This window comes from Harpegnathos saltator, unplaced genomic scaffold (assembly GCF_003227715.2).
Source record: "Harpegnathos saltator strain DR-91 unplaced genomic scaffold, Hsal_v8.6 scaffold402, whole genome shotgun sequence".
NCBI lineage: Eukaryota > Metazoa > Arthropoda > Insecta > Hymenoptera > Formicidae > Harpegnathos > Harpegnathos saltator.
Window position 1 is genome coordinate 312,586 of NW_020230209.1, and position 20,544 is coordinate 333,129.

At 36.4% G+C, this 20,544-nt stretch overlaps 3 protein-coding genes across 4 annotated transcripts; 1 reads left to right on the top strand and 2 right to left on the bottom strand.

Annotated features, from left to right (window-relative positions):
* The first annotated feature begins 770 nt into the window (after positions 1 to 770).
* On the top strand, positions 771 to 3,499 carry LOC105183800 (tubulin epsilon chain). 2 transcript variants are annotated; one of them, XM_011142159.3, is made up of 10 exons: positions 771 to 844; positions 1,238 to 1,274; positions 1,361 to 1,590; positions 1,689 to 1,804; positions 1,899 to 2,087; positions 2,198 to 2,449; positions 2,518 to 2,664; positions 2,741 to 2,890; positions 2,977 to 3,151; positions 3,307 to 3,499. In XM_011142159.3, the coding sequence occupies exons 2-10, from the start codon at positions 1,250 to 1,252 to the stop codon at positions 3,451 to 3,453; spliced, it is 1,431 nt and encodes a 476-aa protein (XP_011140461.2). In that variant the 5' UTR covers positions 771 to 844; positions 1,238 to 1,249; the 3' UTR covers positions 3,454 to 3,499. The 2 variants fall into 2 exon arrangements, with proteins under 2 accessions (XP_011140461.2, XP_025156887.1); XM_025301102.1 differs by lacking the exon at positions 771 to 844 and having other exon boundaries at positions 1,131 to 1,274; positions 2,977 to 3,206; positions 3,307 to 3,480.
* A 110-nt stretch (positions 3,500 to 3,609) lies between these two features.
* Positions 3,610 to 5,008, bottom strand: LOC105183799 (vacuolar protein sorting 60). Its single transcript, XM_011142158.3, has 4 exons — positions 4,759 to 5,008; positions 4,253 to 4,570; positions 3,949 to 4,176; positions 3,610 to 3,869 (listed from the first exon to the last, which is right to left on the bottom strand). The coding sequence occupies exons 1-4, from the start codon at positions 4,825 to 4,827 to the stop codon at positions 3,819 to 3,821; spliced, it is 666 nt and encodes a 221-aa protein (XP_011140460.1). The 5' UTR covers positions 4,828 to 5,008; the 3' UTR covers positions 3,610 to 3,818.
* Positions 5,009 to 9,728: 4,720 nt separating this feature from the next.
* On the bottom strand, positions 9,729 to 19,801 carry LOC105183801 (uncharacterized). Its single transcript, XM_011142160.3, has 4 exons — positions 18,302 to 19,801; positions 16,080 to 16,243; positions 10,347 to 10,555; positions 9,729 to 9,893 (listed from the first exon to the last, which is right to left on the bottom strand). Exons 1-4 carry the CDS (start codon positions 19,179 to 19,181, stop codon positions 9,815 to 9,817), a joined length of 1,332 nt encoding a protein of 443 aa, XP_011140462.1. The 5' UTR covers positions 19,182 to 19,801; the 3' UTR covers positions 9,729 to 9,814.
* Between the last annotated feature and the right edge of the window lie 743 nt (positions 19,802 to 20,544).

Sequence of the window (20,544 nt, forward strand, 5' to 3'; positions counted from 1 at the left end):
CAACACTTAATAACATAAAATAATAAAAATATTTAAATATATATATATATATATTTCTAATCGTTTATGTCCGATTTATATCTTGTCTTAGCACCTTTCTTATAATCCTGGATTTACAACAAAAAAAGTAACGGAAAGTAACGAAATAAAATATCGTTACTTTCAAGTAACGGTAACGCGTTATTTTTTAAGATCAGTAACGAGTAACGATAACGAGTTACTTTTTACCGAAAGTAATGGTAACGGTAACGAGTTACTTTTAAAAAGTAACTTTCCCAACCCTGCTAGGAATAACGATAGACGCAATGAATGGTTGCGATTAATTGGCAAAGATACATTGCCAGCAAGAGCTGTAATTTGTGAGGTATAGTTAATGAGTTATAATCGTGTGTAACACATCATATATTAGAATAATAATAATAATAATTAATAATAATAATAATATTAATAATAATTGTTTTTAAACTATTAAAAACATTTGTAATAGCACGTATCTATTTCTCGCTCAAAAAGGACAATTTGACCGTTCAGCACCAAACTGTATATAATAGTAGAAGCGTTGCGATGAAATCTTATATTAACAAGACCAAAAAATATCAATAAAAACATTATTTAATATCACGAACAATTTTCCTATTTTATTTACAAAATACCATATCTGTGCGTTTTGAATGTACCGCGTTATTGGAGCCAAAATGGCGGAGGATTGCGGTACTTTATAAATCTAGAGACTTTAGGCTCGGCTAAAAGCGGCCCGTGACCTATCTCCTTATTTTCTCTGATTGTTTCAACGTTTAACAATTCAATGAAGGAAGACATACCGCGTACTATTATATTATAACAAGTCAGTATAAACGTTGTATCTAATAACATTATTGGAAATTAGAAATATTAAGCTACAGAATGCTTTCTTAATCATTGTATTGTCATCATTTTTAATCCATTTTTTACTCGGATGTGCCTTACGAGTTTTTACGTAGTGTCACTAGATAGCACTTGAGGTGAACGCTTTTGGCTTTTAATTTAACTTTTCTGTAATTTAATGAATTATTGTTTAATTAATAAGATTTAAAAGTGAATCAAACAATATCTTATTTGTAGAAACTTACTATTGATTTAGGTCTATTTGATGGATGCAGAAATAACAAATGTTTATAGAAAATAATATATAATTTTGATCTTCAAAATTTTTACAACTTAATAACAACTGTTTCATATGTATATGTGGATGATTTAGAATCTGGATATAATGAGTCAATTCATTACAATACAAGGTAAGCATATATAATGTGACAACATTTAAGATTTTAATATACATTACAAATTCTTCAAATTTCAAATTTCTTTTTATGTATTTTAGTTGGCCAATGTGGGAATCAGATAGGATCAGCTTTCTGGCCTTTGGCTTTACATGAATACGGCATCCAGACTACTGGTAATGTTAATATGCTCAAAGTTCAACGAACTCATGTTAAACACATCAAGGATATGTCTGAAGGATTCTCCAGTTTTTTTCATGTCCCAGATAATGCTGACAGTATGCATTTTCAAAATATAGCTGACTTAAATGCAGCTAAAGTTAAAGCCAGGGTATGTATGGTCCTCTAGAGTTGGTTTCTAGCTTCCTTAAAAGCAACATAATAAGAAATAAGTTCCTCAAATTTAGAATTTTTTATTTCTTTTAATAGAGTGTTCTAATAGACATGGAGGATAGTGTTGTATGTAGGTTTAAACAAGGTCCATTGCGTCGATTGTTTGATCAAACTTGTTTTGTAACAAATTATCCAGGATCTGGGAATAATTGGTGAATTATACACAACGTATTTATTTTGGGATTATAATATAAACAAAGATGTGGAAATATATATTATAATAATCTTAGAAAATTTAATCTCTAGGGCAATAGGATACCATATTCACTGTAGGGAGTATCGCAATCATTTGAAGGAAAGTATAAGACACATGGTTGAAAAATGTGATCGACTTGATGGGTTTTTGTTGATGCATTCCTTAGGAGGTGGTACTGGGTCTGGATTAGGTACAGCAACTTTAAAACTGTTAGAGGATAATTATCCTCATGTGGAAAGGTATATTATTTTATAATGAATATTTTTAATTAAATTAGTGTAATTATATGTGTATAATATTTGCAAGGTAATAAATTGAGAACTGTACATTTACAGTATTAATATTGCAGGCTCGTGACTTGCGTGTATCCAGCAAATATGCAAGATGTTATAACAGCACCTTACAACACTATACTTGCGACCCGAGAGCTTGTGGAACACGCCACTTGTGTCTTTCCTATAGAGAACAAAGCACTCTTGGATATATGTAGTGCGCAAACAAACAAACGAGAGAATACTAGTGAAATAACTTACAATGCATCGTGCAAACCGTTTCAAGATATGAACAGCATTATCGTCAATATGCTTTTACACTTGACCAGGTGAGAACATTTTTTGTGAAACCACTACACAACATTTGACGTTACGAACATATAATAATTTCTTTTAGTGGATCCAGATTTCCGGGAAGTTTAAACATGGATATGAACGAAGTGGCCACAAATTTGGTGCCGTATCCAAAGTTGCATTATATATTCAGCAGTATTAGCCCTGTAACTTTAGCTGCTCCAAATGTGTGCAACATGCAAGAGACAAAGTATATATTTACATCTTCCCTATAGATTTTCATCTTAAACCATAAATGCAAAGAGACATCAGTGATAATTTTTAAGATTGCAGGATGAACTGTTCACCAATGCATGGTCGCGAAGTAATCAACTGATCAAATTGGACCCTCTACAACGCACCTCCGTGATTCTTGCTGCTGCACATATTGCAAGGGGAAATATCACTTTGACCGATATGAAGCGGAATGTTGAAAGGTACTTAATCTGCCTTTGTTGAATTCAAATTTGTGTACCGCTTGATAATCGTCTCATTATATGACTATATTTATTCTTTTATATAGATTTCAAAATAAGGTACAATTTACTTCCTGGAGTAAGGACTGCATGAAAATAGGATTATGTTCTATTCCTCCAGCAGGACATACTTCATCACTACTGTGTCTGCTCAATTCGTCCAGTATATCTTTATTATTCGAAGATATAGTACAAGAATTTTCGAAACTGTATAGGAAAAAGGTACTAACAATATATTGCTTTAGTGAACAAGCAAAATGGTGTTTTTGTCTCTGAGGTATTTTTTTCCTGCTAACGAACGAATAAACGTGCAAAAGTTCCTTAATAAAAGTTTAGTCTGTTGCATAATTGTCAAGTATTATGAAATTATATTTTAGGCATACGTTCACCACTATACGCAGGTACATGGATTTGACGAGACACATTTCGACGAGAGCAAAGAATGCATGCTCGATTTATGTGAACGTTACATGGAAGTACGACGTATAGGAGAAACAGATATCTCTAGATTGCAAGTGATTTAATAATCTTGTAAGAAATCGGAAGTGGAGCACGAGAGTGTCTCATACCGCTCGCACGTATCACAGGAAATTCTCGATATTTATCGATATTTATTATAATCTTCTTATTTATATATGTACAACATAATTCTAATTTAATAAAAATATTAGCTTTAAAAGACCAGTATAACAAAATCTTATTAGTACAGAACTAAATATATCTGTTGCGTGAATTTTGTCAACAAAATCTTAGAACGTTATTTGAATTGGGTATTTGGAGTATAGATCAGAAAAGCTTTGTGTCTCTGCAGAAAATTGTGTCTGGGCATACACGCAAGTACTTTAAAGCTTACACTTTCTTATTTGTTCAACTTTTGATGCGCTCAAACTTAACTAGCAGGTATTTGCGGTAATCCAAACTCGTCTACCGGCACACCATCCTGTAAATATAAAAGTAAGTTTAATCTTATTTCATCAATTGGAAACTTTACTAATAAATATTATTATTCCAAAACAGACCTTGTTCTTGACAGAATTTGCCCCAGGTTCTTTATCTGGTGCGCTAGGTGCTTTAATAGCATCATCTAAGAAGCTAGTATCCTGATCCAAAGCTAGATCATTACCAAGAGCTTCCAGTTCAGCTGCAAGTTCATCATCATCAATCTCTGGCATTCCATAACTACGACCCATTGCTTCTTGTACTTCATCAGCTTGTTCTAACATATCTGCCAAATCATCTTGTAGATCCTGCAAATAACAGAAACGATCCATACAATATTAAGTAGGCCTTTAACATCATATTGTTAGTAAATTACCAGCTTACTTCAATTTGATCAATATTGATGTTTTTGAATTCCTTCTGCATTTGTTTGACACCTTCCTTCATAGCAACCACAGTTGCCTGAGTATCTTTCAACGTCTGAGTCGCATAGTTTGCCTGTTCCATATTGAACGCCTGTTGCCGCAAGTTGTCCACCTGAGTTTCGTACATCTTTCGCTGTTTCAATACACGCAGAGCTTTGGCCTTTACTGTATTCTTAGCTGGACCATCTCTCATTTTCAGCATTTGGTCTTTATATTTCTTCAGCTCTGCATCTAGCCTGGCTATCTTCTTCTCCGCAGAGTCTGCTCTACTGTCAACCTAGAAAAGGTGACATTTGCAAAACAGACCTTTGCTGCTGTAGCAGGTCATACAACTTTCTATTACACACTGTTTAATGCAGATGACACGAGTCTTCGTCGATATAATATCAGAAATATCAAAATAAATAAATGACTAGGAAAGAATTTATCTATTTGTCTTTGGTGACATCAATAAATCGCCCTTACCCCAGCGATACAGTCCGTTATACTCGGTGAAGGTTCTTTAGGTTTAGCGCGTCCAAAGAGCCTGTTCATCTTCGCGGATTTACTTCGATACCAGACGAGGAAACAATTTCCACGTAAATCCTCTACTGTGCCGAAATGTCAGAACTAGTTGATAGCAATGAAATGGATAAACGAGACAGGTACGTAATATCGCGACACACAAACTATAGACAGGATAGCCAATGTCGCAGTGAACAATTGCTAACAACTGCAACGACCAGAGAGAAACCTGAGAGCGGCCACCGGGCGAAAGCCCGGTGTCTGCTATATGTCTGTCCTGATATGCCCCCTGAGAAAATAGACGTCAACTAACTCGATGTCTCGGCAACGATACGAGGTTTGTGTCTGTGATTTGAGTCTGGTTAATATCCGAACTACTAAAACAGACTATAGTGAAAATGATATAATATATATATATATATATATATATGAGTAAGAGAAGGATAACAATTGAATCGCTTTAACTTTGTCTCACCACCAGTGAGCAGACAGACGACACAGGCACAAGTAAAGCCAGCGGCACACGGTGCTTGTTTTTGTGCTGGATTGCTTGCTGGTTGAAAATACTGCGTTCTGATTGGTGCATTTCGGAAATGCATCAATCAGAACGCAGTATTTTCATCCAGCAAGCAATCCAACACGAAAACAAGCACCGTGTGCCGCTGGCTTAATGCGGGAAATTCTTAAGCCCATGTCACACTACGGATTGAAGATCAAGGATTGCGGATTGAAGATTGAATTTGACCAATCGGAATAAAGCAAATCAAAACCGAAGTTCGTTGATTTGTCGAAATCTAATCTTCATTCCGCAATCCTTAATCTTCAATCCGTAGCGTGACACGGGCTTTACGCGCATGATCGAGGCTTACCCCCACCACTCGGTCTTCTCTGTCTTCTTACGCGCTTGGTGTACTGAGCAAGATTGAGATAGCCCGTTCATGCTCGCCTTGTCGCTCTGAGCGAAACAACTTACTCATAATCAGTGATAGCAGATTTCAACCTAGCGGCTCCGCGGCCACGCGCAGTGGGCCAGAATATCTCTAAATGTGGCCAAAAGTCAATATCCGCATTGATCTAAAATAAAGTTATTATTGTATTTAGAATGTTTGAAAATAGTTATAAGAGAAATGTTATTAGGAGTACAAATAAGTTTCCGCCGTTCTCTATCAAAAATTAGGAATTTATTGTGAAAGAACGGTACGTTACGTTTTATTCAAAGTATTGTCCATCACTAGCTACTACTTTTTCCCATCTTTCCCCCCCCCCATCCCAGCATTCGGATACCACGTCGGAAGAACTCTTCATCTTTTGAGGCTATCCACGAATCGACCCAATTTTTAGTATCTTCATATGATGTAAAGCGCTGCTTAGACAGGCCATGGGCCATCGACCGGAACAAGTGATAATCGGAAGGGGCAATGTCTGGTGAATGCGGCGGGTAGGATAGGACTTCTCAATTAAGTGTTTCCAAATAGGTTTTGACCGGTTTTGTAACATGTGGCCGAGCATTGTCATGTAGGAGAATAATTTTGTCGTGTCTGGAGTAGTAATGGGCGCGTTTTTCCTTGAGTGCTCGGCTCAATCTCATTAATTGTATTCGGTAGAGAGCTCCAGTAATGGTTTCGCTCAGTTTGAGCAACTCATAATACACGACACCAAGCTGATCCCACCAAATACACAGCATGAGTTTTTTTCCATGAATATTCGGTTTGGCTGTCGATGTTGAAGCATGGCCAGGTGGTCCCCATGATTTTCTCTTCTTTAGGTTATCGTAGTGGATCCATTTTTCATCACCAGTGACTATACGATGCAAAAAAACCCTTTCTTTTATGTCTAGCAAGCAGCACTTCACACATTCAAAATCGGCGTTCAACGTCTCTCGGCTTCAGTTCATATGGAACCCAATTTCCTTGTTTTTGAATCATTCCCAACGATTTTAAACGATGTGAAATTGCTTGTTGAGTCACTTCTAATGTAAGTGCAAGTTCTTCTTGCCTTACTTGGCTCGCCTCTGGCCTTAAGAGCCAGAACACAGACTTCTGCATAACACATAATACACAACGCATAAGAGAATCAACCAATCAGAGTTCTTCATTTCTGTCCTGAGGAGGGAAATGAAGGAAACTAATTGGTTTATTCTCTTATGTGTTATGTATTATGTGTTATGCAAAAGCCTGTGCTCTTGCCCTTAGCCTCGCTCGCGTCGCTGAGCGAGAACGAAAGCGAGAAAGAGGGAAAGATATTTTCGTTCGCGTCGCTGAGCGAACACGAGAGCGATAAGGAGGGAATGATATCTCTCTGTCGCTCGGCGCGCCGACGATTTCCGAGCGCGTGGTCCACACGGATAGGGCCAGAGCACAGCTTCTGCATAACGCATAATACACAACGCATAAGAGAATCAACCAATCAAAGTTCTTCATTTTTATCCTGAGGAGGGAAATGAAGAAAATTAATTGGTTTATTCTCTTATGCGTTATGTATTATGCGTTATGCAAAAGCCTGTGCTCTTGCCCATAGACTGCGCCGGCTAGTGTGCGTGCATGGTGGGGGAAATCAGACAAGAGTCGTGGACATTGGCATCGTAGTTCATGTGCACGGTTGTGCAGAGCGCGACTCACACTGGACTCGGCTAAAAGTGGCCCGTGACGTCTCTCCTTCTTCTCTCTGTATAGACATCTGTAGGGAGGAATCGAACCCAGTCAGAACCATAACGTTGATTCGACGTTGATTTGACGTTGAAATAGCCGATGACATATTGAATCAACGTTAATTCGATCCTCATCGACGTCGAATTAACATTGTGGGTCTGACTGGGAAAAAATTAGAGATTTACTTTAACCGATCTTTCATTTTTCGAAGAAACATGATTTCTTTTAATATTTGTACACTTTAATAAAGGTACTTGTATTATTGCAATATTTTTTAATTTTTTTGTCATTTATTATAGTTTCTTTATAAATGCATATAGAATATTCGTTAAAAATATCGATAATCTTACATTGCTAATATAGAGATCTAATATAGAGATCTAACATTGCTAATATAGACAATTAATGTTTTCTTAAAATTTATAAAATAAGAGGGTAATATATCGGTGATAACGCGGTACATATGTTGACGATCATTTATCTACTACTCTAGAATTGTTAAGTATTAATTATCAATTAAATTAATAATTAAATTAAATTATTAACAACTCTCGTCAATATTAATATTTTTGACAGCCAATCACATGTCATCGTGGTTGCTTTGCTGCTGCTGCTGTTATCACCTATTCCCCGAAGTATTAACTATTAACTGAATTAATAATTAAACTAATTATTGAATATTAATTATTATGAATATACTTTATGCATGTTATACATATATGTATATACAGGGTGTAGCAAAAGTCTGGAACACTCAAATATCTCTTAAAAAATGAATTTTAGAAAAAAATGTTTCTGACAAAAGTTCAGACAAAAGTTGTAAGGTTTAAAAAGATGCATTCAACGGTAATATCCGCTTAACTTTGGGTGGCGTTGCCAAGGTCAGATCAAGGTCAATCTGATATTTGTAAATGGAATTCCTCACTTTTTATTACATATTCTTATAGCTTACCTCAAAAGCTTTTCAAAACACTATAACGAAGTTCTTTTTCGTTAAGTACTTTCCGAGTTATGAGGCACGAAGGTTGCAGTACCACCGACATTAGCATTACCCAAGATGTACCGCGTGGAAGTTGTACGATCGGATTTACATCTTGTGTGTGCGTGTGTGTATGCATGCATGTGTGCGTGCGTGTGTAAAAAAATGAGTGAGTGAGCGATTGAATGAGTATGCGTCTACAAATATAAATGTTCGAATTGTTGACCTTCTTCAATTTGACACTGAAGCAGTCGATTATGAAAACACCTACTAACATTTTCCAATGTTTCGTAGGTAATTAATGCCACTTTAGTGGTAATTCGGTGTCGCAAATTATCCAAATTTTGTGATTTTGTTTTGTAAACGCGATCTTTTAAATATCGAAACGATATTATTCCTGCTATTCGCAATATTTTCGATTTAAATTTTGATACAGTTTGGTTTCAATAGGATGATGCCCCTCCACATTTTGGATTGCAGGTACGACAGTTTTTAAACGACTCTTTTCCTGAAAGATTAATAGCAAGGAGGGGACTAATCGAGTGGCCACCCCGGTCACCTGACATGAATCCCTTAGATTTTTTCTTTTAGAGTTATTTAAAAGATCGCGTTTACAAAACAAAACCTCAAAATTTGGATGATTTACGACACCGAATTACCACTGAAGTAGTATTAATTACCTCCGAAACATTGGAAAATATTAGTAGGAGCTTTCATGATCGACTGCTTCAGTGTCAAATTGAAGGAGGTCAACAATTCGAACATTTATATTTGTAGACGCATACTCATTCAATCGCTCACTCACTCACTTTTTTACACACACACGCACACACGAGATATAAATCCGACCGTGCAATCTCTAAGCGGTACATCTTGGGTAATGCTAATGTCGGTCGTACTGCAACCTTCGTGCCTCATCGGCTCGGAAAGTACTTAACGAAAAAAAACTTCGTTATAGTATTTTAAAAAGCTCTCGAGGTAAACTATAAGAATATGTAATAAAAAGTGAGGGATTCTATTTATAAATATCAGGTTGACCTTGACCTGACCTTAGCAACGCTACTCAAGGTCAAGTGGATATTACCATTGAATGCGTCTTTTTAAACCTTATAACTTTTGTCTGAAACGTTTTTTTCTAAAATTCATTTTTAACAGATATTTGAGTGTTTCTAGACTTTTGCCACACCCTGTATATTCCAATACATATACGAATATTTTACATACATATATGCATACATATATACATACATGTCTAAACGTACATACATACATATATATATATATTTAAATATATATATGTGTGTATGTATTTATGTGTGTATATACATGTATATATCTATGTGTATATTATTTCCCGAACAATAAGCTTATTCTCTAAGTTATAATAAGTTTAGAGTTTCTTTATGAAAGGCGGAAGATCCCATAGAGTCAAGTGTATCGTCTCTACGTCATTCTTTCTTTTGTAGTATCTGTAAAATTGGATAAGATAAAAAATTATTTTGTTGCATAAGATTATATCGCCAAATGTACGAGTACTCTATGTCTGATAAAATTAACGCTTATCAATCTTTTATTTTGACGATATATATAGTCAATGGCGAAAAGATTACAACGTTCTTATCTCGATGAATATCAGAGCATATGGTATCAGATGCGAAAATTTATCCTCAGAGAATCGCTGAAGAAATAAACTCTCTTTCTGGGTACAGATGCGTAGTGAAGCTCATTGAACAACGAAAGTTATGTAGTTTTTCCGCCACTGATAATTAAATTCGGATCTAGTCGATTGTGCCAATTACTTAGATTAGGTAGATTTATAATCGTATGCTTCTTTAATAAGAGCGTCGACGGATCCTTCGATTATAAAGTACTTGAATGTCGCGAAAATAGTAGAATAGATTTAAACGTATCCATATAATTACCTGTATAAATCAATCGCGATTAAGGATGCAAAGAACAGGTAATACAGAGAGAACAAGGAAATAATGGTCCACATTCCTTCCTTAAAGCCCTCTAGTTTTAGATTTATCCCTAGCATATCGAGGATTGAGTATTGGGTCACACTTAGACTTATCGGAAGTAGGGTCAATGCAAGCATGATTAGCAGCAGGCCGAACTTGTATTTCATGTTCTGTGAATAAGAAATCAACATTGCTTATGATTAATAGAACTTTTATCTCGGCATTATAATCATAATCCTTACGACTAACGTTAAAGCAACATGTGAACTTCGGAAAAGGTTGAAATTTTATTTCCGCTGGGAAACTCGCGAAAATGATGCAGATCGGAAATCATGAAGTTCTCATAGTTCGTGATGAAGAATTTCTTATATTTATACAGGGTGTCCCATTTTTAACACCGTAGGCATATCTCGAAAAATATAAAAGATACGGAAAAACGTTTTAGACAAAAGTTATTCAGTTTGAAGGGGGATATAAGGCAGCGGCATTATTTTGCTTATAGATGACGCCACTTTCAAGATATTCACTGATCATCATTTTTCTTAAACGGAAACCCCAATTTTTTATTATATCGTCTCATGCTACCAATGAATTTGAACAACTTTTGTCTAAAATGTTTTCCCATATCTTTTATATTTTTCAAAATATTTATGGCGGCATTTAAAATGGAACAGTCTGTATATACAGGGTATCCAAAAAGTCCCGGACCGGTAAAATATCTTTAAAAAAAGACATTTCAGAAAAAAATGTTTCATATAAAAGTTGTTTGGTTTCAAGGGAGACATAAAACAACTATATCATTTTATTTATGGATGGCGCTACTTTTGAAATATTCACTGATCATTACTTTTTTTAAATGAAAACCCCAATTTTTTATTATATCATCTTTTTCTATGAATTAATTTTAACAACTTTTATCTGAAACATTTTATTTGCCTAATATTTTTTTAGATATTCAAGGAAAACTTGGTAACTTTTTCAACATTTAACTTACGATATCTCGCTAAATATTTGTCGAAAGAAACAATGGTTTCTAGACTTTTTTGCACTACTTACTTTCTTTTCTTTCGTCCTTCTACAAATTGCTAAATAATATAAATGTTTTTTGCTTTTGTTTTGTATTTTAGTTTTTGGGTTAGAAGGAGGAAAGATAGAAAGCAATCTCTTCCTTCTTTTTTTTCGTTCTTATAAAAATTATTAAGCTATAAATTAAAATATCAAAATATAAATATATAATTAAAATATAAATGTAAATATATTAGGTTGTCTAAAAAGTATTGAGCCTTTGGAGGTCAAAATTGAGAATACATTTATTGTTATTTGAAAATAACATTATGAAATCACATATGCACCATTTTGTTCGATGACTTTCTGCCATTTTTCCGGCAATACCATAATCCCGTCGCTATAGAACTTCTGTGGTTTCTGGTCAAAAAATTGTGACACGTAGTTTTCATAGGCCTCTTTTGAAACTAACTTAACACCATTCAAGGAGTTCTGCAGAGACCGAAACAAATGATAGTCTGACGGTGCCAAGTCCGGATTATACGGTGGACGGCATTAAAACCTCCCAGCCAAGTTCTCAATTTCTGACGGGTCGTTAAAGATGTATGCAGTCTGGCGTCGTCAGCGTGGCATACGACACCCTTTCTGTTGACCAGTTCCAGCCATTTCTTTTAAGTCGTGCAATCGCGCTAATTGTCGATAGTACAGATTCGAGTCTATCGTTCTGCCTGGCGGTAGCAGCTCGTGATGCACGATGCCCTTCCAATCCCACCAAACATACAGCATAACCTTCCTGGGCGTCAGTGTGGGCTTTGCCACAGACTGTGGAGCTTCTCCTCGCTTCGACCACGATCTTTTTCGCACATTGTTGTCGTAGGTTATCCACTTTTCATCACTCGTGATCAACCGCTTCAGAAATGGTTCGATTTCGTTATGTTTCAGTAGAAACTTGCAGATAGAAATTCTGCAGATAGTAAATTTCTTTGAGTCAGATCATGTGGCACCCAAACATCGAGCTTCTTTTTGTAGCCAGCTTTCTCCAAATGGTTTAACACTGTTTGGTGATGGATGTTTAGGTCATTGGCGATGTCATGACTGCTTACATGCCGGTCTTGCTCGACTTTTGCCAGAATATCATCCACTTTTTCTGTGATTGGTCGCCCACTGCGAGAAGCATCTTGGACATCGAAATTTCCAAAACGAAAGCGACTGAACTATCTTTTGGCTGTTGCTTTTGATAACGTATCTTGCCCATAAACAGCACAAATTTCTTCACGGGCCTGCGCAGCATTTGCGCCTTTATCGAAATAAAATTGTAAAATGTAGCGCAGTTTTACGGAAAGTTCACTCATCTTCACAATGCAATACCTTATGTCTGATTATAAGAATTCCAACACTTTTTATACGTCTACTAGCTTTAACTGTCAGCTGTCAAATGACGTTAGGCCTGACCTGCTGCGACTTATATACCCTGAGATTTAGGACACTAACGCTATCTCGTGCGCAAAAGGCTCAATACTTTTTAGACAACCTGATAATTAAAATATAAACATGGTTTTTGTGTCTTTTTCTTCTTTCTATCTTGTTTTTTTTGGTAATATAATTGGTAATATAATTTAGAAATATAATGATTGTTAATATATATATAATTCCATTTGTATAAATATATTGGGTCTGGAAAAAAGTTCGTGGCGTTTTTTTAGTAAAATTCAACTGGTTTCTTATAGTGTGAAAATGAATTTATTTAAACCAAATATGCTCCATTATTATCGACAATGTTTCTCCATTTTTCGGGTAGAGCCATGATGCCATCGATGAAGAACTTCTATGGTTTCTGGTTGATAAACTGAATCAAGTGGTTTTCACATGCTTCTTTTGAATCCAGCTTAATTCCATTGAGAGAGTTCTGCAGAGATCGGAACAAGTGATAGTCAGAGGGTGCTATGTCTGGACTACACTGTGGATTCATCAAAACTTCCCAATTAAGCTCTCGCAATTTTTGACGGGTCATCAAAGAAGTGTGTGGTCGGACGTTGTCATGATGGAAGACAACACCTTTCCTATTATTCAATTCGGGCCGTTTTCTTTCAATTGCCTGGCGTAATCTCTGTAGTTGTTCACAGTAGAGTTGAGAATCAATCCTCTGACCAACTGGAAGTAGTTCATGTGGACGATTCCCTTCCAGTCCCACCACATACACAGCATCACCTTTTTCGGCGTTAATCCTGGCTTCGCGAACGCTTGTGACGGCTCACCATCCCTTATCCACGATCTTTTACGCTTCCGATTGTCGTACGTGATCCATTTTTTATCACCGGTTATGACACGTTTCAGAAATGGCTCGATTTCATTCCGTTTCAGCAGCGCATCGCAGATGTCTTGAATTCGGTCTATCATGTTTTTCGCGCTCAACTCATGAGAACCCATACATCGAGCTTCTTTTTGTAGCCAGCTTTATGTAAATGGTTCAAAACAGTGGTCAATGCCTAGCTCCATACCAATATTCGACACTGCTGATATGCTTATCTTGCTGGACTTTTTCAAGAATTTCATCAGCTTTTTCAGTGATTGGACGACCAGAGCGTGACTCATCTTTCACATCAAAATTACCAAAACGAAAGTGAGCGAACCATTTCCGCGCAGCAGATTTTGATAAAGTACTTTCACCGTACACAGCACAAATTTTTTTCACAAGCCTGCGCAGCGTTCTTCCCTTTGTCGTAATAATATTGCAAAATATAGCGCAATTTTTCATTACTTTTCTCCACTTTCAAACGCAAAAAACTTTCCAACCACTGCACCAATTTCGATGTTTATACACTCAAAGTAACGCTCGAAGTGTCACCTTTTGCAACTAGCATTTAGTGATGTCGCTGCGATCTGTGTTTCCTGAGCTATTTGCAATTGACACCATCTATCGGGAAAAACGCCACGAACTTTTTCCCAGACCCAATATATATATATATATACAGGATGTACACGAGTAAGTGATATAACTTTGAGTGCGTTTCGTTTCACGCATATGCGCGCATTTATCTACAGTTTATGTCACGTATACTATAAAACATGCGCGCATATGCGTGAAACGGAACGCACCCTTTTTACCACACAATTTAGCATTACCTAGATAGCACTATAGTTAATTGAGTCGCGTATAGATATTACGAGGTGCGCAACTAAGTTTCCGGGTTTCACACATGGATGGCGCTAACGACACATGTAGTCGACACATGAAGCGCGTCGTTTGCTTGAGAAGGCCTACGGCAAACATACACCATCGAAAACTACCTGTGAAGATTGGTTTAAACGTTTCAGAAATGGCGATTTCGACACTGAGGGCAAGGAGCACTCCGGAAGACCAAAAACAATTGAGGACGCCGATCTGCAAGCGTTATTGGATGAAGACGATACGCAAATACAAGATCAACTTGCGGAGGCATTAAACATGACTCGCCAAGGTATTTCCAAACGTTTACATGTCATGGCAAAATTCAAAAAGAAGGAAAATGGGTGCAGCATGAGTTGACTGAGAGACAGATGGAAAATCGAAGAGCCACTTCCGAAATTTTGCTTTTGCGGCATGAAGGAAAGAGTTTCCTGCATCGAATTGTTACTGGCGATGAGAAGTGGATTTCGAGAATCCCAAACGCAAAAAATCGTGGCTTTCACCTGGCGAAGCATCAACATCGACGGGACGGTCAAATCGCTTCGGAAAGAAGACAATGCTCTGCGTTTGGTGGGACCAGAAAGGAATCGTGTACTATGAGCTGCTGAAACCGAGCGAAACTGTCAATGGGCATCGCTACCGACAACAACTGATCAATTTGAACCATGCATTGCTCGAAAAACAGCCAGAATGGGACACGAGACACGAACGAGTGATATTGCAGCGCGACAACGCTCCGTACCATCGCACTTCCATCGTCCAGGACATCATCAAAACGCTGAAATGGGATCTGCTACCATACCCGCCGTATTCGCCAGACCTGGCCCCTTCCGATTATCACTTGTTCTGGTCGATGGCGCATAGCTTGGCTGGGCAGCACTTGGCCAATTTCGAACAAGTGCAAAATTGGTCGGATGAATGGTTTCGGTCCAAAGACGCGTCGTTTTATCGTCGCGGTATTCATGTCTTGCCAGAGAAATGGCAAAAATGTGTAGCTAGCGAGGGACGATACTTTGAATAAACCGTTTTTTTGTATTTCTCTTGGAATTTTCCATTTTTCATTGATAAAAAAACCCGAAAACTTAGTTGCGCACCTAGTATATGCATCGTGTTGTTATCGGCAAATTCAAGTGGTCGACTCTTCGGCTGCTTGAGCTAAGACCCTAGTACAAATAGATATAAGTACTTAACGTGGTAATGCATTATAAAAGTGTAATAAAAAATAACGTTATGTGAAAGTCTTAAAATCTTTCCCGCTAGTAATTTTCGTGGCCATTTTCATATTTTCATAATACATTACTACGTTAAGTATAGCACCCTGACTTTTAATTATTAATTTGATGATTTCGAAATTTCCAAAAGTCGACAAGTTAACAAAAGTTAGGACACTATTGTAACAATATATTCTTGAGACCAAATAGAATAAAAAAAGTCTAGTACTATTTTTTCTTCCGACAAAAACGGGTACGAGTGGTACGGGTGGTCTGTGACACCCTGCATATGGTTTCTCGCAATGTACGTACCATCGTATGCACCTTCTCTGATTTCTTCCCATGCGATAACGTACAATACAGATACGGTTCGTTATTGTTGCAATCCACCTTCTTTAGCATCTTACATGAGCGGTGGATCAAACCTGTGACGTCTTTCTGTCTATAGGTTAATACGTAATCATTTTTTATCTCATCTGCACATAAATAAACGTACATTACAATTGCCGTGAAAATCGCAGCTCCTACGAAACTTAACTTTACGTATTGATCCAATAGATCCAACGCTACGTATCTCATGATGTTACATAAATTCGAGGTTAGGAAAGTTACTTTGTAAAAGTGTTTGGTTACAGTTTAGTTACAGTTACAGTTTTTTTCACTGAAAAAGTAACTAATTATAATTACAAGTTACTGACCTTCAAAAATAACATATTAGAATTACAGTTATTTAGAAAGTAACGAGTCACTTTTCAGTTACTTTTTTACAATAATAGTGCTATTATTTTAAATTTTGTAATTCATTGAAATAAATTCTTTATAACCTCATATAAAAGTAATTTGTTGATTGTTATATTCCTCATATTATATATGTATATAATTTTTACAAATTAAATTCATTAATTTAAGTAAGCAATTCATATTTATTCTTTAAGACTATTAATAACAATTGAGCAGAAAAATGCCCAGTTGTTCTCGTTTCCAAGTTTTCGCTGTAATTCGAATATTTCTGCATATGCTGGCCATAGCATTTTACGATCCTTCTCCGAAGATTAAGATGTTTTATCCATTGCTTGAAATTTTTATATAACTGAAATCACGCAGCGCACTTCACGCTGAACATAAGTTTTGTTAACAAATAAGGACTGGCGACGCCCGACAGAAATGTCTAATAAATGTACAATTTTTTTGAAAAAAATACAGGTTATGTTCGGAGAGGACTATCAGACGCTATTGCGTCATTTTATCTTTGTTTTACATCTGATGAATGGCCGCATTCAGCAGAAAAAGCTGCTTACTAAGCGTTTAGTGATTATTATCTATTATTGGAGTATTCTTTTAGATCTTTAACAAATCCAGGGGAATGAACCAATCAGAAACGATAATCACTAAGCGCTTAGTAAGCATTTTTTCTGCTGAACGCGGCCAATGATAAAGATAGATGACACAATAGCGCGTTTTCCAAATGCAGCCAAAATAACTATACGCTTATTGGATATCGCACGTCGCGTTATCATGCTGATCTGCCGGAAACTTAAGTTTGAAATATATAAAGTAATTATTAAAGTAACTATTAAATTAGTTACTAGTTATCCAACAAATGTAACTAATACCCGTATTCATAGTCCTTCCTTGAGAAATAAGGATTCCTTTATGCCTAATCCTCATTTTACATTTTATATCCTTCTTTGACCAAACAAGGAGCCTTACTAGCTCGCTTATCTCAAGGGAAATCACGAGCTTCCTTGAGGAGGAAATGTTATCTTAAATTTGTTCGTTTTCGTTGCACTTCTGAACTAACGCACAGAAGTGTAATAAGTTTTTAGCACATGATGTGCAGAATAAACTAAACATAACCTGCAACACTTACTTTTGTTCCATTACAATTTACTTGTGATATCGCGCTTTCAAACTGAAAATATATAAAAGAAAAAAAGGATAATGGACAACGAATTTTTAAATGATTCTGACGAAGGATTTTTTTTTTTTTTCGATAACCTCCTCAGCGATAAGCTGCGCCAAGAGCATTCGCTCTTGCTCCGTACAATGTTTTTTTACGTTTTTATTATCTTTATCCATATTGCAATATGCACTGCTACTAAACCGATGCTAAGTTATATCTGTGTTCCGATATCCACTGTTACTAAAAATCTATAGCTCGTGTCACGTATATTATAGAGTTTCAGTACTGACAGTGAATATCGGAACGCAGCTTTCCTTTCTTCCTTCCTTCTGGAAGGAAGAGTCGGAATCCATTTATGAAATAAGATAGTCTTGGAGATTCAAGGAATCCTTCATCGAGGCTTCCTCCATCCTTAAAGTAAGGAAAGACTATGAATACGGGTATAAGTTAAGTTACAGTTACAGATGGGAAAAACGGAATAAAGTTAAATTATAGTTACTAAAAAAAAGAAAGAATAACTGTAACTTCGTTACAAGTAACGAGTTACTTCCCAACCCTACATAAATTTAATATCGTATAAATTTAATATCACAAATATGTATATAACTAGTTAAAACGGAAAATTACTCACCGTACATTACCGTTCTGCTATCGCCGCGGATGTTGAAGCCAGCCTTCATCCTTTCTTTGCAAAACAGGCATTTTATCGTTCCTTTGAGGTAAAAAATAGTTCTATAATTAGTAGCAGTTGGTTGTCCAAGTTCCAATTTACAAAGCGGCTTAATCTTTGACTCTTCTTGTTCCTTCCCGTTTTGCTTCTGTTCTATAGGCATCTCCTGATAAATAGCGAAGGTATTAAATTCCATAAACTGATCACAACTATTGATTTCTTCCTCCAAGGACATATTACGGAGTCCTGAGACCTTCCTCATGTCTTCTACAATCAAATATCTGTTTGGCGACTCATAAAATGATGCCAAGATATTAGGCACCGATTTTTTATTCTCGAGGTTTAGGAATTTATGTGTTGGCGTTTCATCTTTCGAATTTTCCAACGTATTATCTGACGGCTTTAAAGGCGCAACTTTCTCACAAACGCTTGTTGATGCTTGTGACGCTGTTTTGGACCGACGTAACTCCGGTACATTGAGGTCGGGAAAGACAATAGGTTTCGGCTCAATTAGCGGCATGCGCAGCGAAGGATGCGAACATGTGTATTTATATTCGGGATACGTGTACTCGCATTTCACCTTAATCCCGGCAATTGCCCGTCTATTTTTTTTACACGAATATTTATCCTGGCGTTCGGTCTCAGATGCTACAGACGATGGCGCAGACTTTTGATCTAGATTCGCGCGTATTCCATTGTCCTCCTTCTGTTTCTCATCGCTATGTGGATATTTTATATTCGAAGTGTATTTTCTTAATATGTTTTCCACAAATTCCTCGTCTTCGATTAGCTTCCACCATTTCATAGTCTCCGAGAGAGGATGTCTAGGGTGCTCATACATCGTCACAATGACTTGTTGGTCTTGCCGCCACACGCGTTCGACGATTTTTCACCGAACTTGATAAATTTGCACGACGAAACGATTGTTGAACTGTATATTGTCCAATTGTATATTGTATCAATGTTGTTGTCTATTTTCCGATGTTACTTGATCATTAGTCACACTTCGAGAAGGAATATGATATGCTTCGACGACACTGATAGAATGACTTCGAAGCCGAACTATTGCTCGAAATCTCTCAGCCCTACCATTCGTCCGGCGTTACTAGATACGCTCACGCTATTGGTTACTATTGTGATTAAGGAAACCTACCTTCGCCTTTATGTACCCGAGGACGACCGAAGAATCTTCGGAACTTGTGTAGCGAAATCTTTCCGTTTCTTTTGTGTTTATATCGATACACTAACTCACTCTCGACAGCGTATTCGCTGAAACCGTTGAATTGTTTGGAGGCTGCAACTTTCGCAGATTTACATCGAACGATGAGTGCAGTTTTCGCAATCGTCGTTTCGAAGCACAAATAATTAGTTCTCGTACGTTCTCAATTACGAGTGCTGATTAACGAATGAATCTATTCACTCTGGTGTCTAAAATACAGAGCGAAAAATTTATACAGGGTGAGGAAAAAAGATGGAAAGCCTTAAAAATCTCGAAAGATATAAGTTTTATAGAAAAATGTTTCGGACAAAAATTATAAGGCTCGAAACGATGTATTTACTGATCTTATCAGTTTGACTTTGAGTGGCGTTGCCAAGGTCAGGCCAAGGTCAACTTATTTTTTTTAAACAAAAACCCCCATTTTTTATTACATCATCTTTTTCTACCAATTAATTTAATAACTTTTGTCTGAAACATTTTTTCATTTGCCTAATATTTTCTGAGATATTTAAGGAAAACTCGGAAACTTTTTCAATATTTAACTTACGATATCTCGCCAACTATTTGTCGGAAAAAAAAATGCTATAAGATTTTTTACTCTACTTGGTCTTAAGAATATATTGTTACAATCGCACTCTGACTTTTGTTAATTTGATGGTTTTGAAATTTCCAAATGTCGATAAGTTAACAAAAGTTAGGGAACTATTGTAACAATATGTTCTTGAGACCAAATAGGGTAAGAAAATCTAGTACCATTTTTTCTTCCGACAAATAGTTAGCGAGATATCGTAAGTTAAGTATTGAAAAAGTCATCAAGTTTTCCTTAAACATCTCTAAACATATTAGGTAAATAAAAAAATATTTCGGACAAAAGTTGTTCAAATTAATTGGTAGAAAAAGATGATATAATAAAAAATTGAGGTTTCTGTTTAAAAAATATAAATTGACCTTGACCTGATATTGGCAATGCCACTCAAGATCAAAC

Bases quoted from the DNA above. Each gene is read 5' to 3' on its own strand.
- LOC105183801 (XM_011142160.3), bottom strand. From the start codon at position 19,181: ATGTATGAGCACCCTAGACATCCTCTCTCGGAGACTATGAAATGGTGG. The intron at 10,556-16,079 runs GTACGTACATTG...TCTTATTCACAG, and splicing joins CAGAGAAGGTGCATACGATG to AACATGAAATACAAGTTCGG. The intron at 9,894-10,346 runs GTAATTATATGG...CCAATTTTACAG, and splicing joins ATCGCGATTGATTTATACAG to ATACTACAAAAGAAAGAATG.
- LOC105183799 (XM_011142158.3), bottom strand. From the start codon at position 4,827: ATGAACAGGCTCTTTGGACGCGCTAAACCTAAAGAACCTTCACCGAGT. The intron at 4,177-4,252 runs GTAAGCTGGTAA...TGTTATTTGCAG, and splicing joins TCAATATTGATCAAATTGAA to GATCTACAAGATGATTTGGC. The intron at 3,870-3,948 runs GTCTGTTTTGGA...TTATATTTACAG, and splicing joins CAAATTCTGTCAAGAACAAG to GATGGTGTGCCGGTAGACGA.
- LOC105183800 (XM_011142159.3), top strand. From the start codon at position 1,250: ATGAGTCAATTCATTACAATACAAG. The intron at 1,591-1,688 runs GTATGTATGGTC...TTCTTTTAATAG, and splicing joins CAGCTAAAGTTAAAGCCAGG to AGTGTTCTAATAGACATGGA. The intron at 2,891-2,976 runs GTACTTAATCTG...TCTTTTATATAG, and splicing joins ATGAAGCGGAATGTTGAAAG to ATTTCAAAATAAGGTACAAT.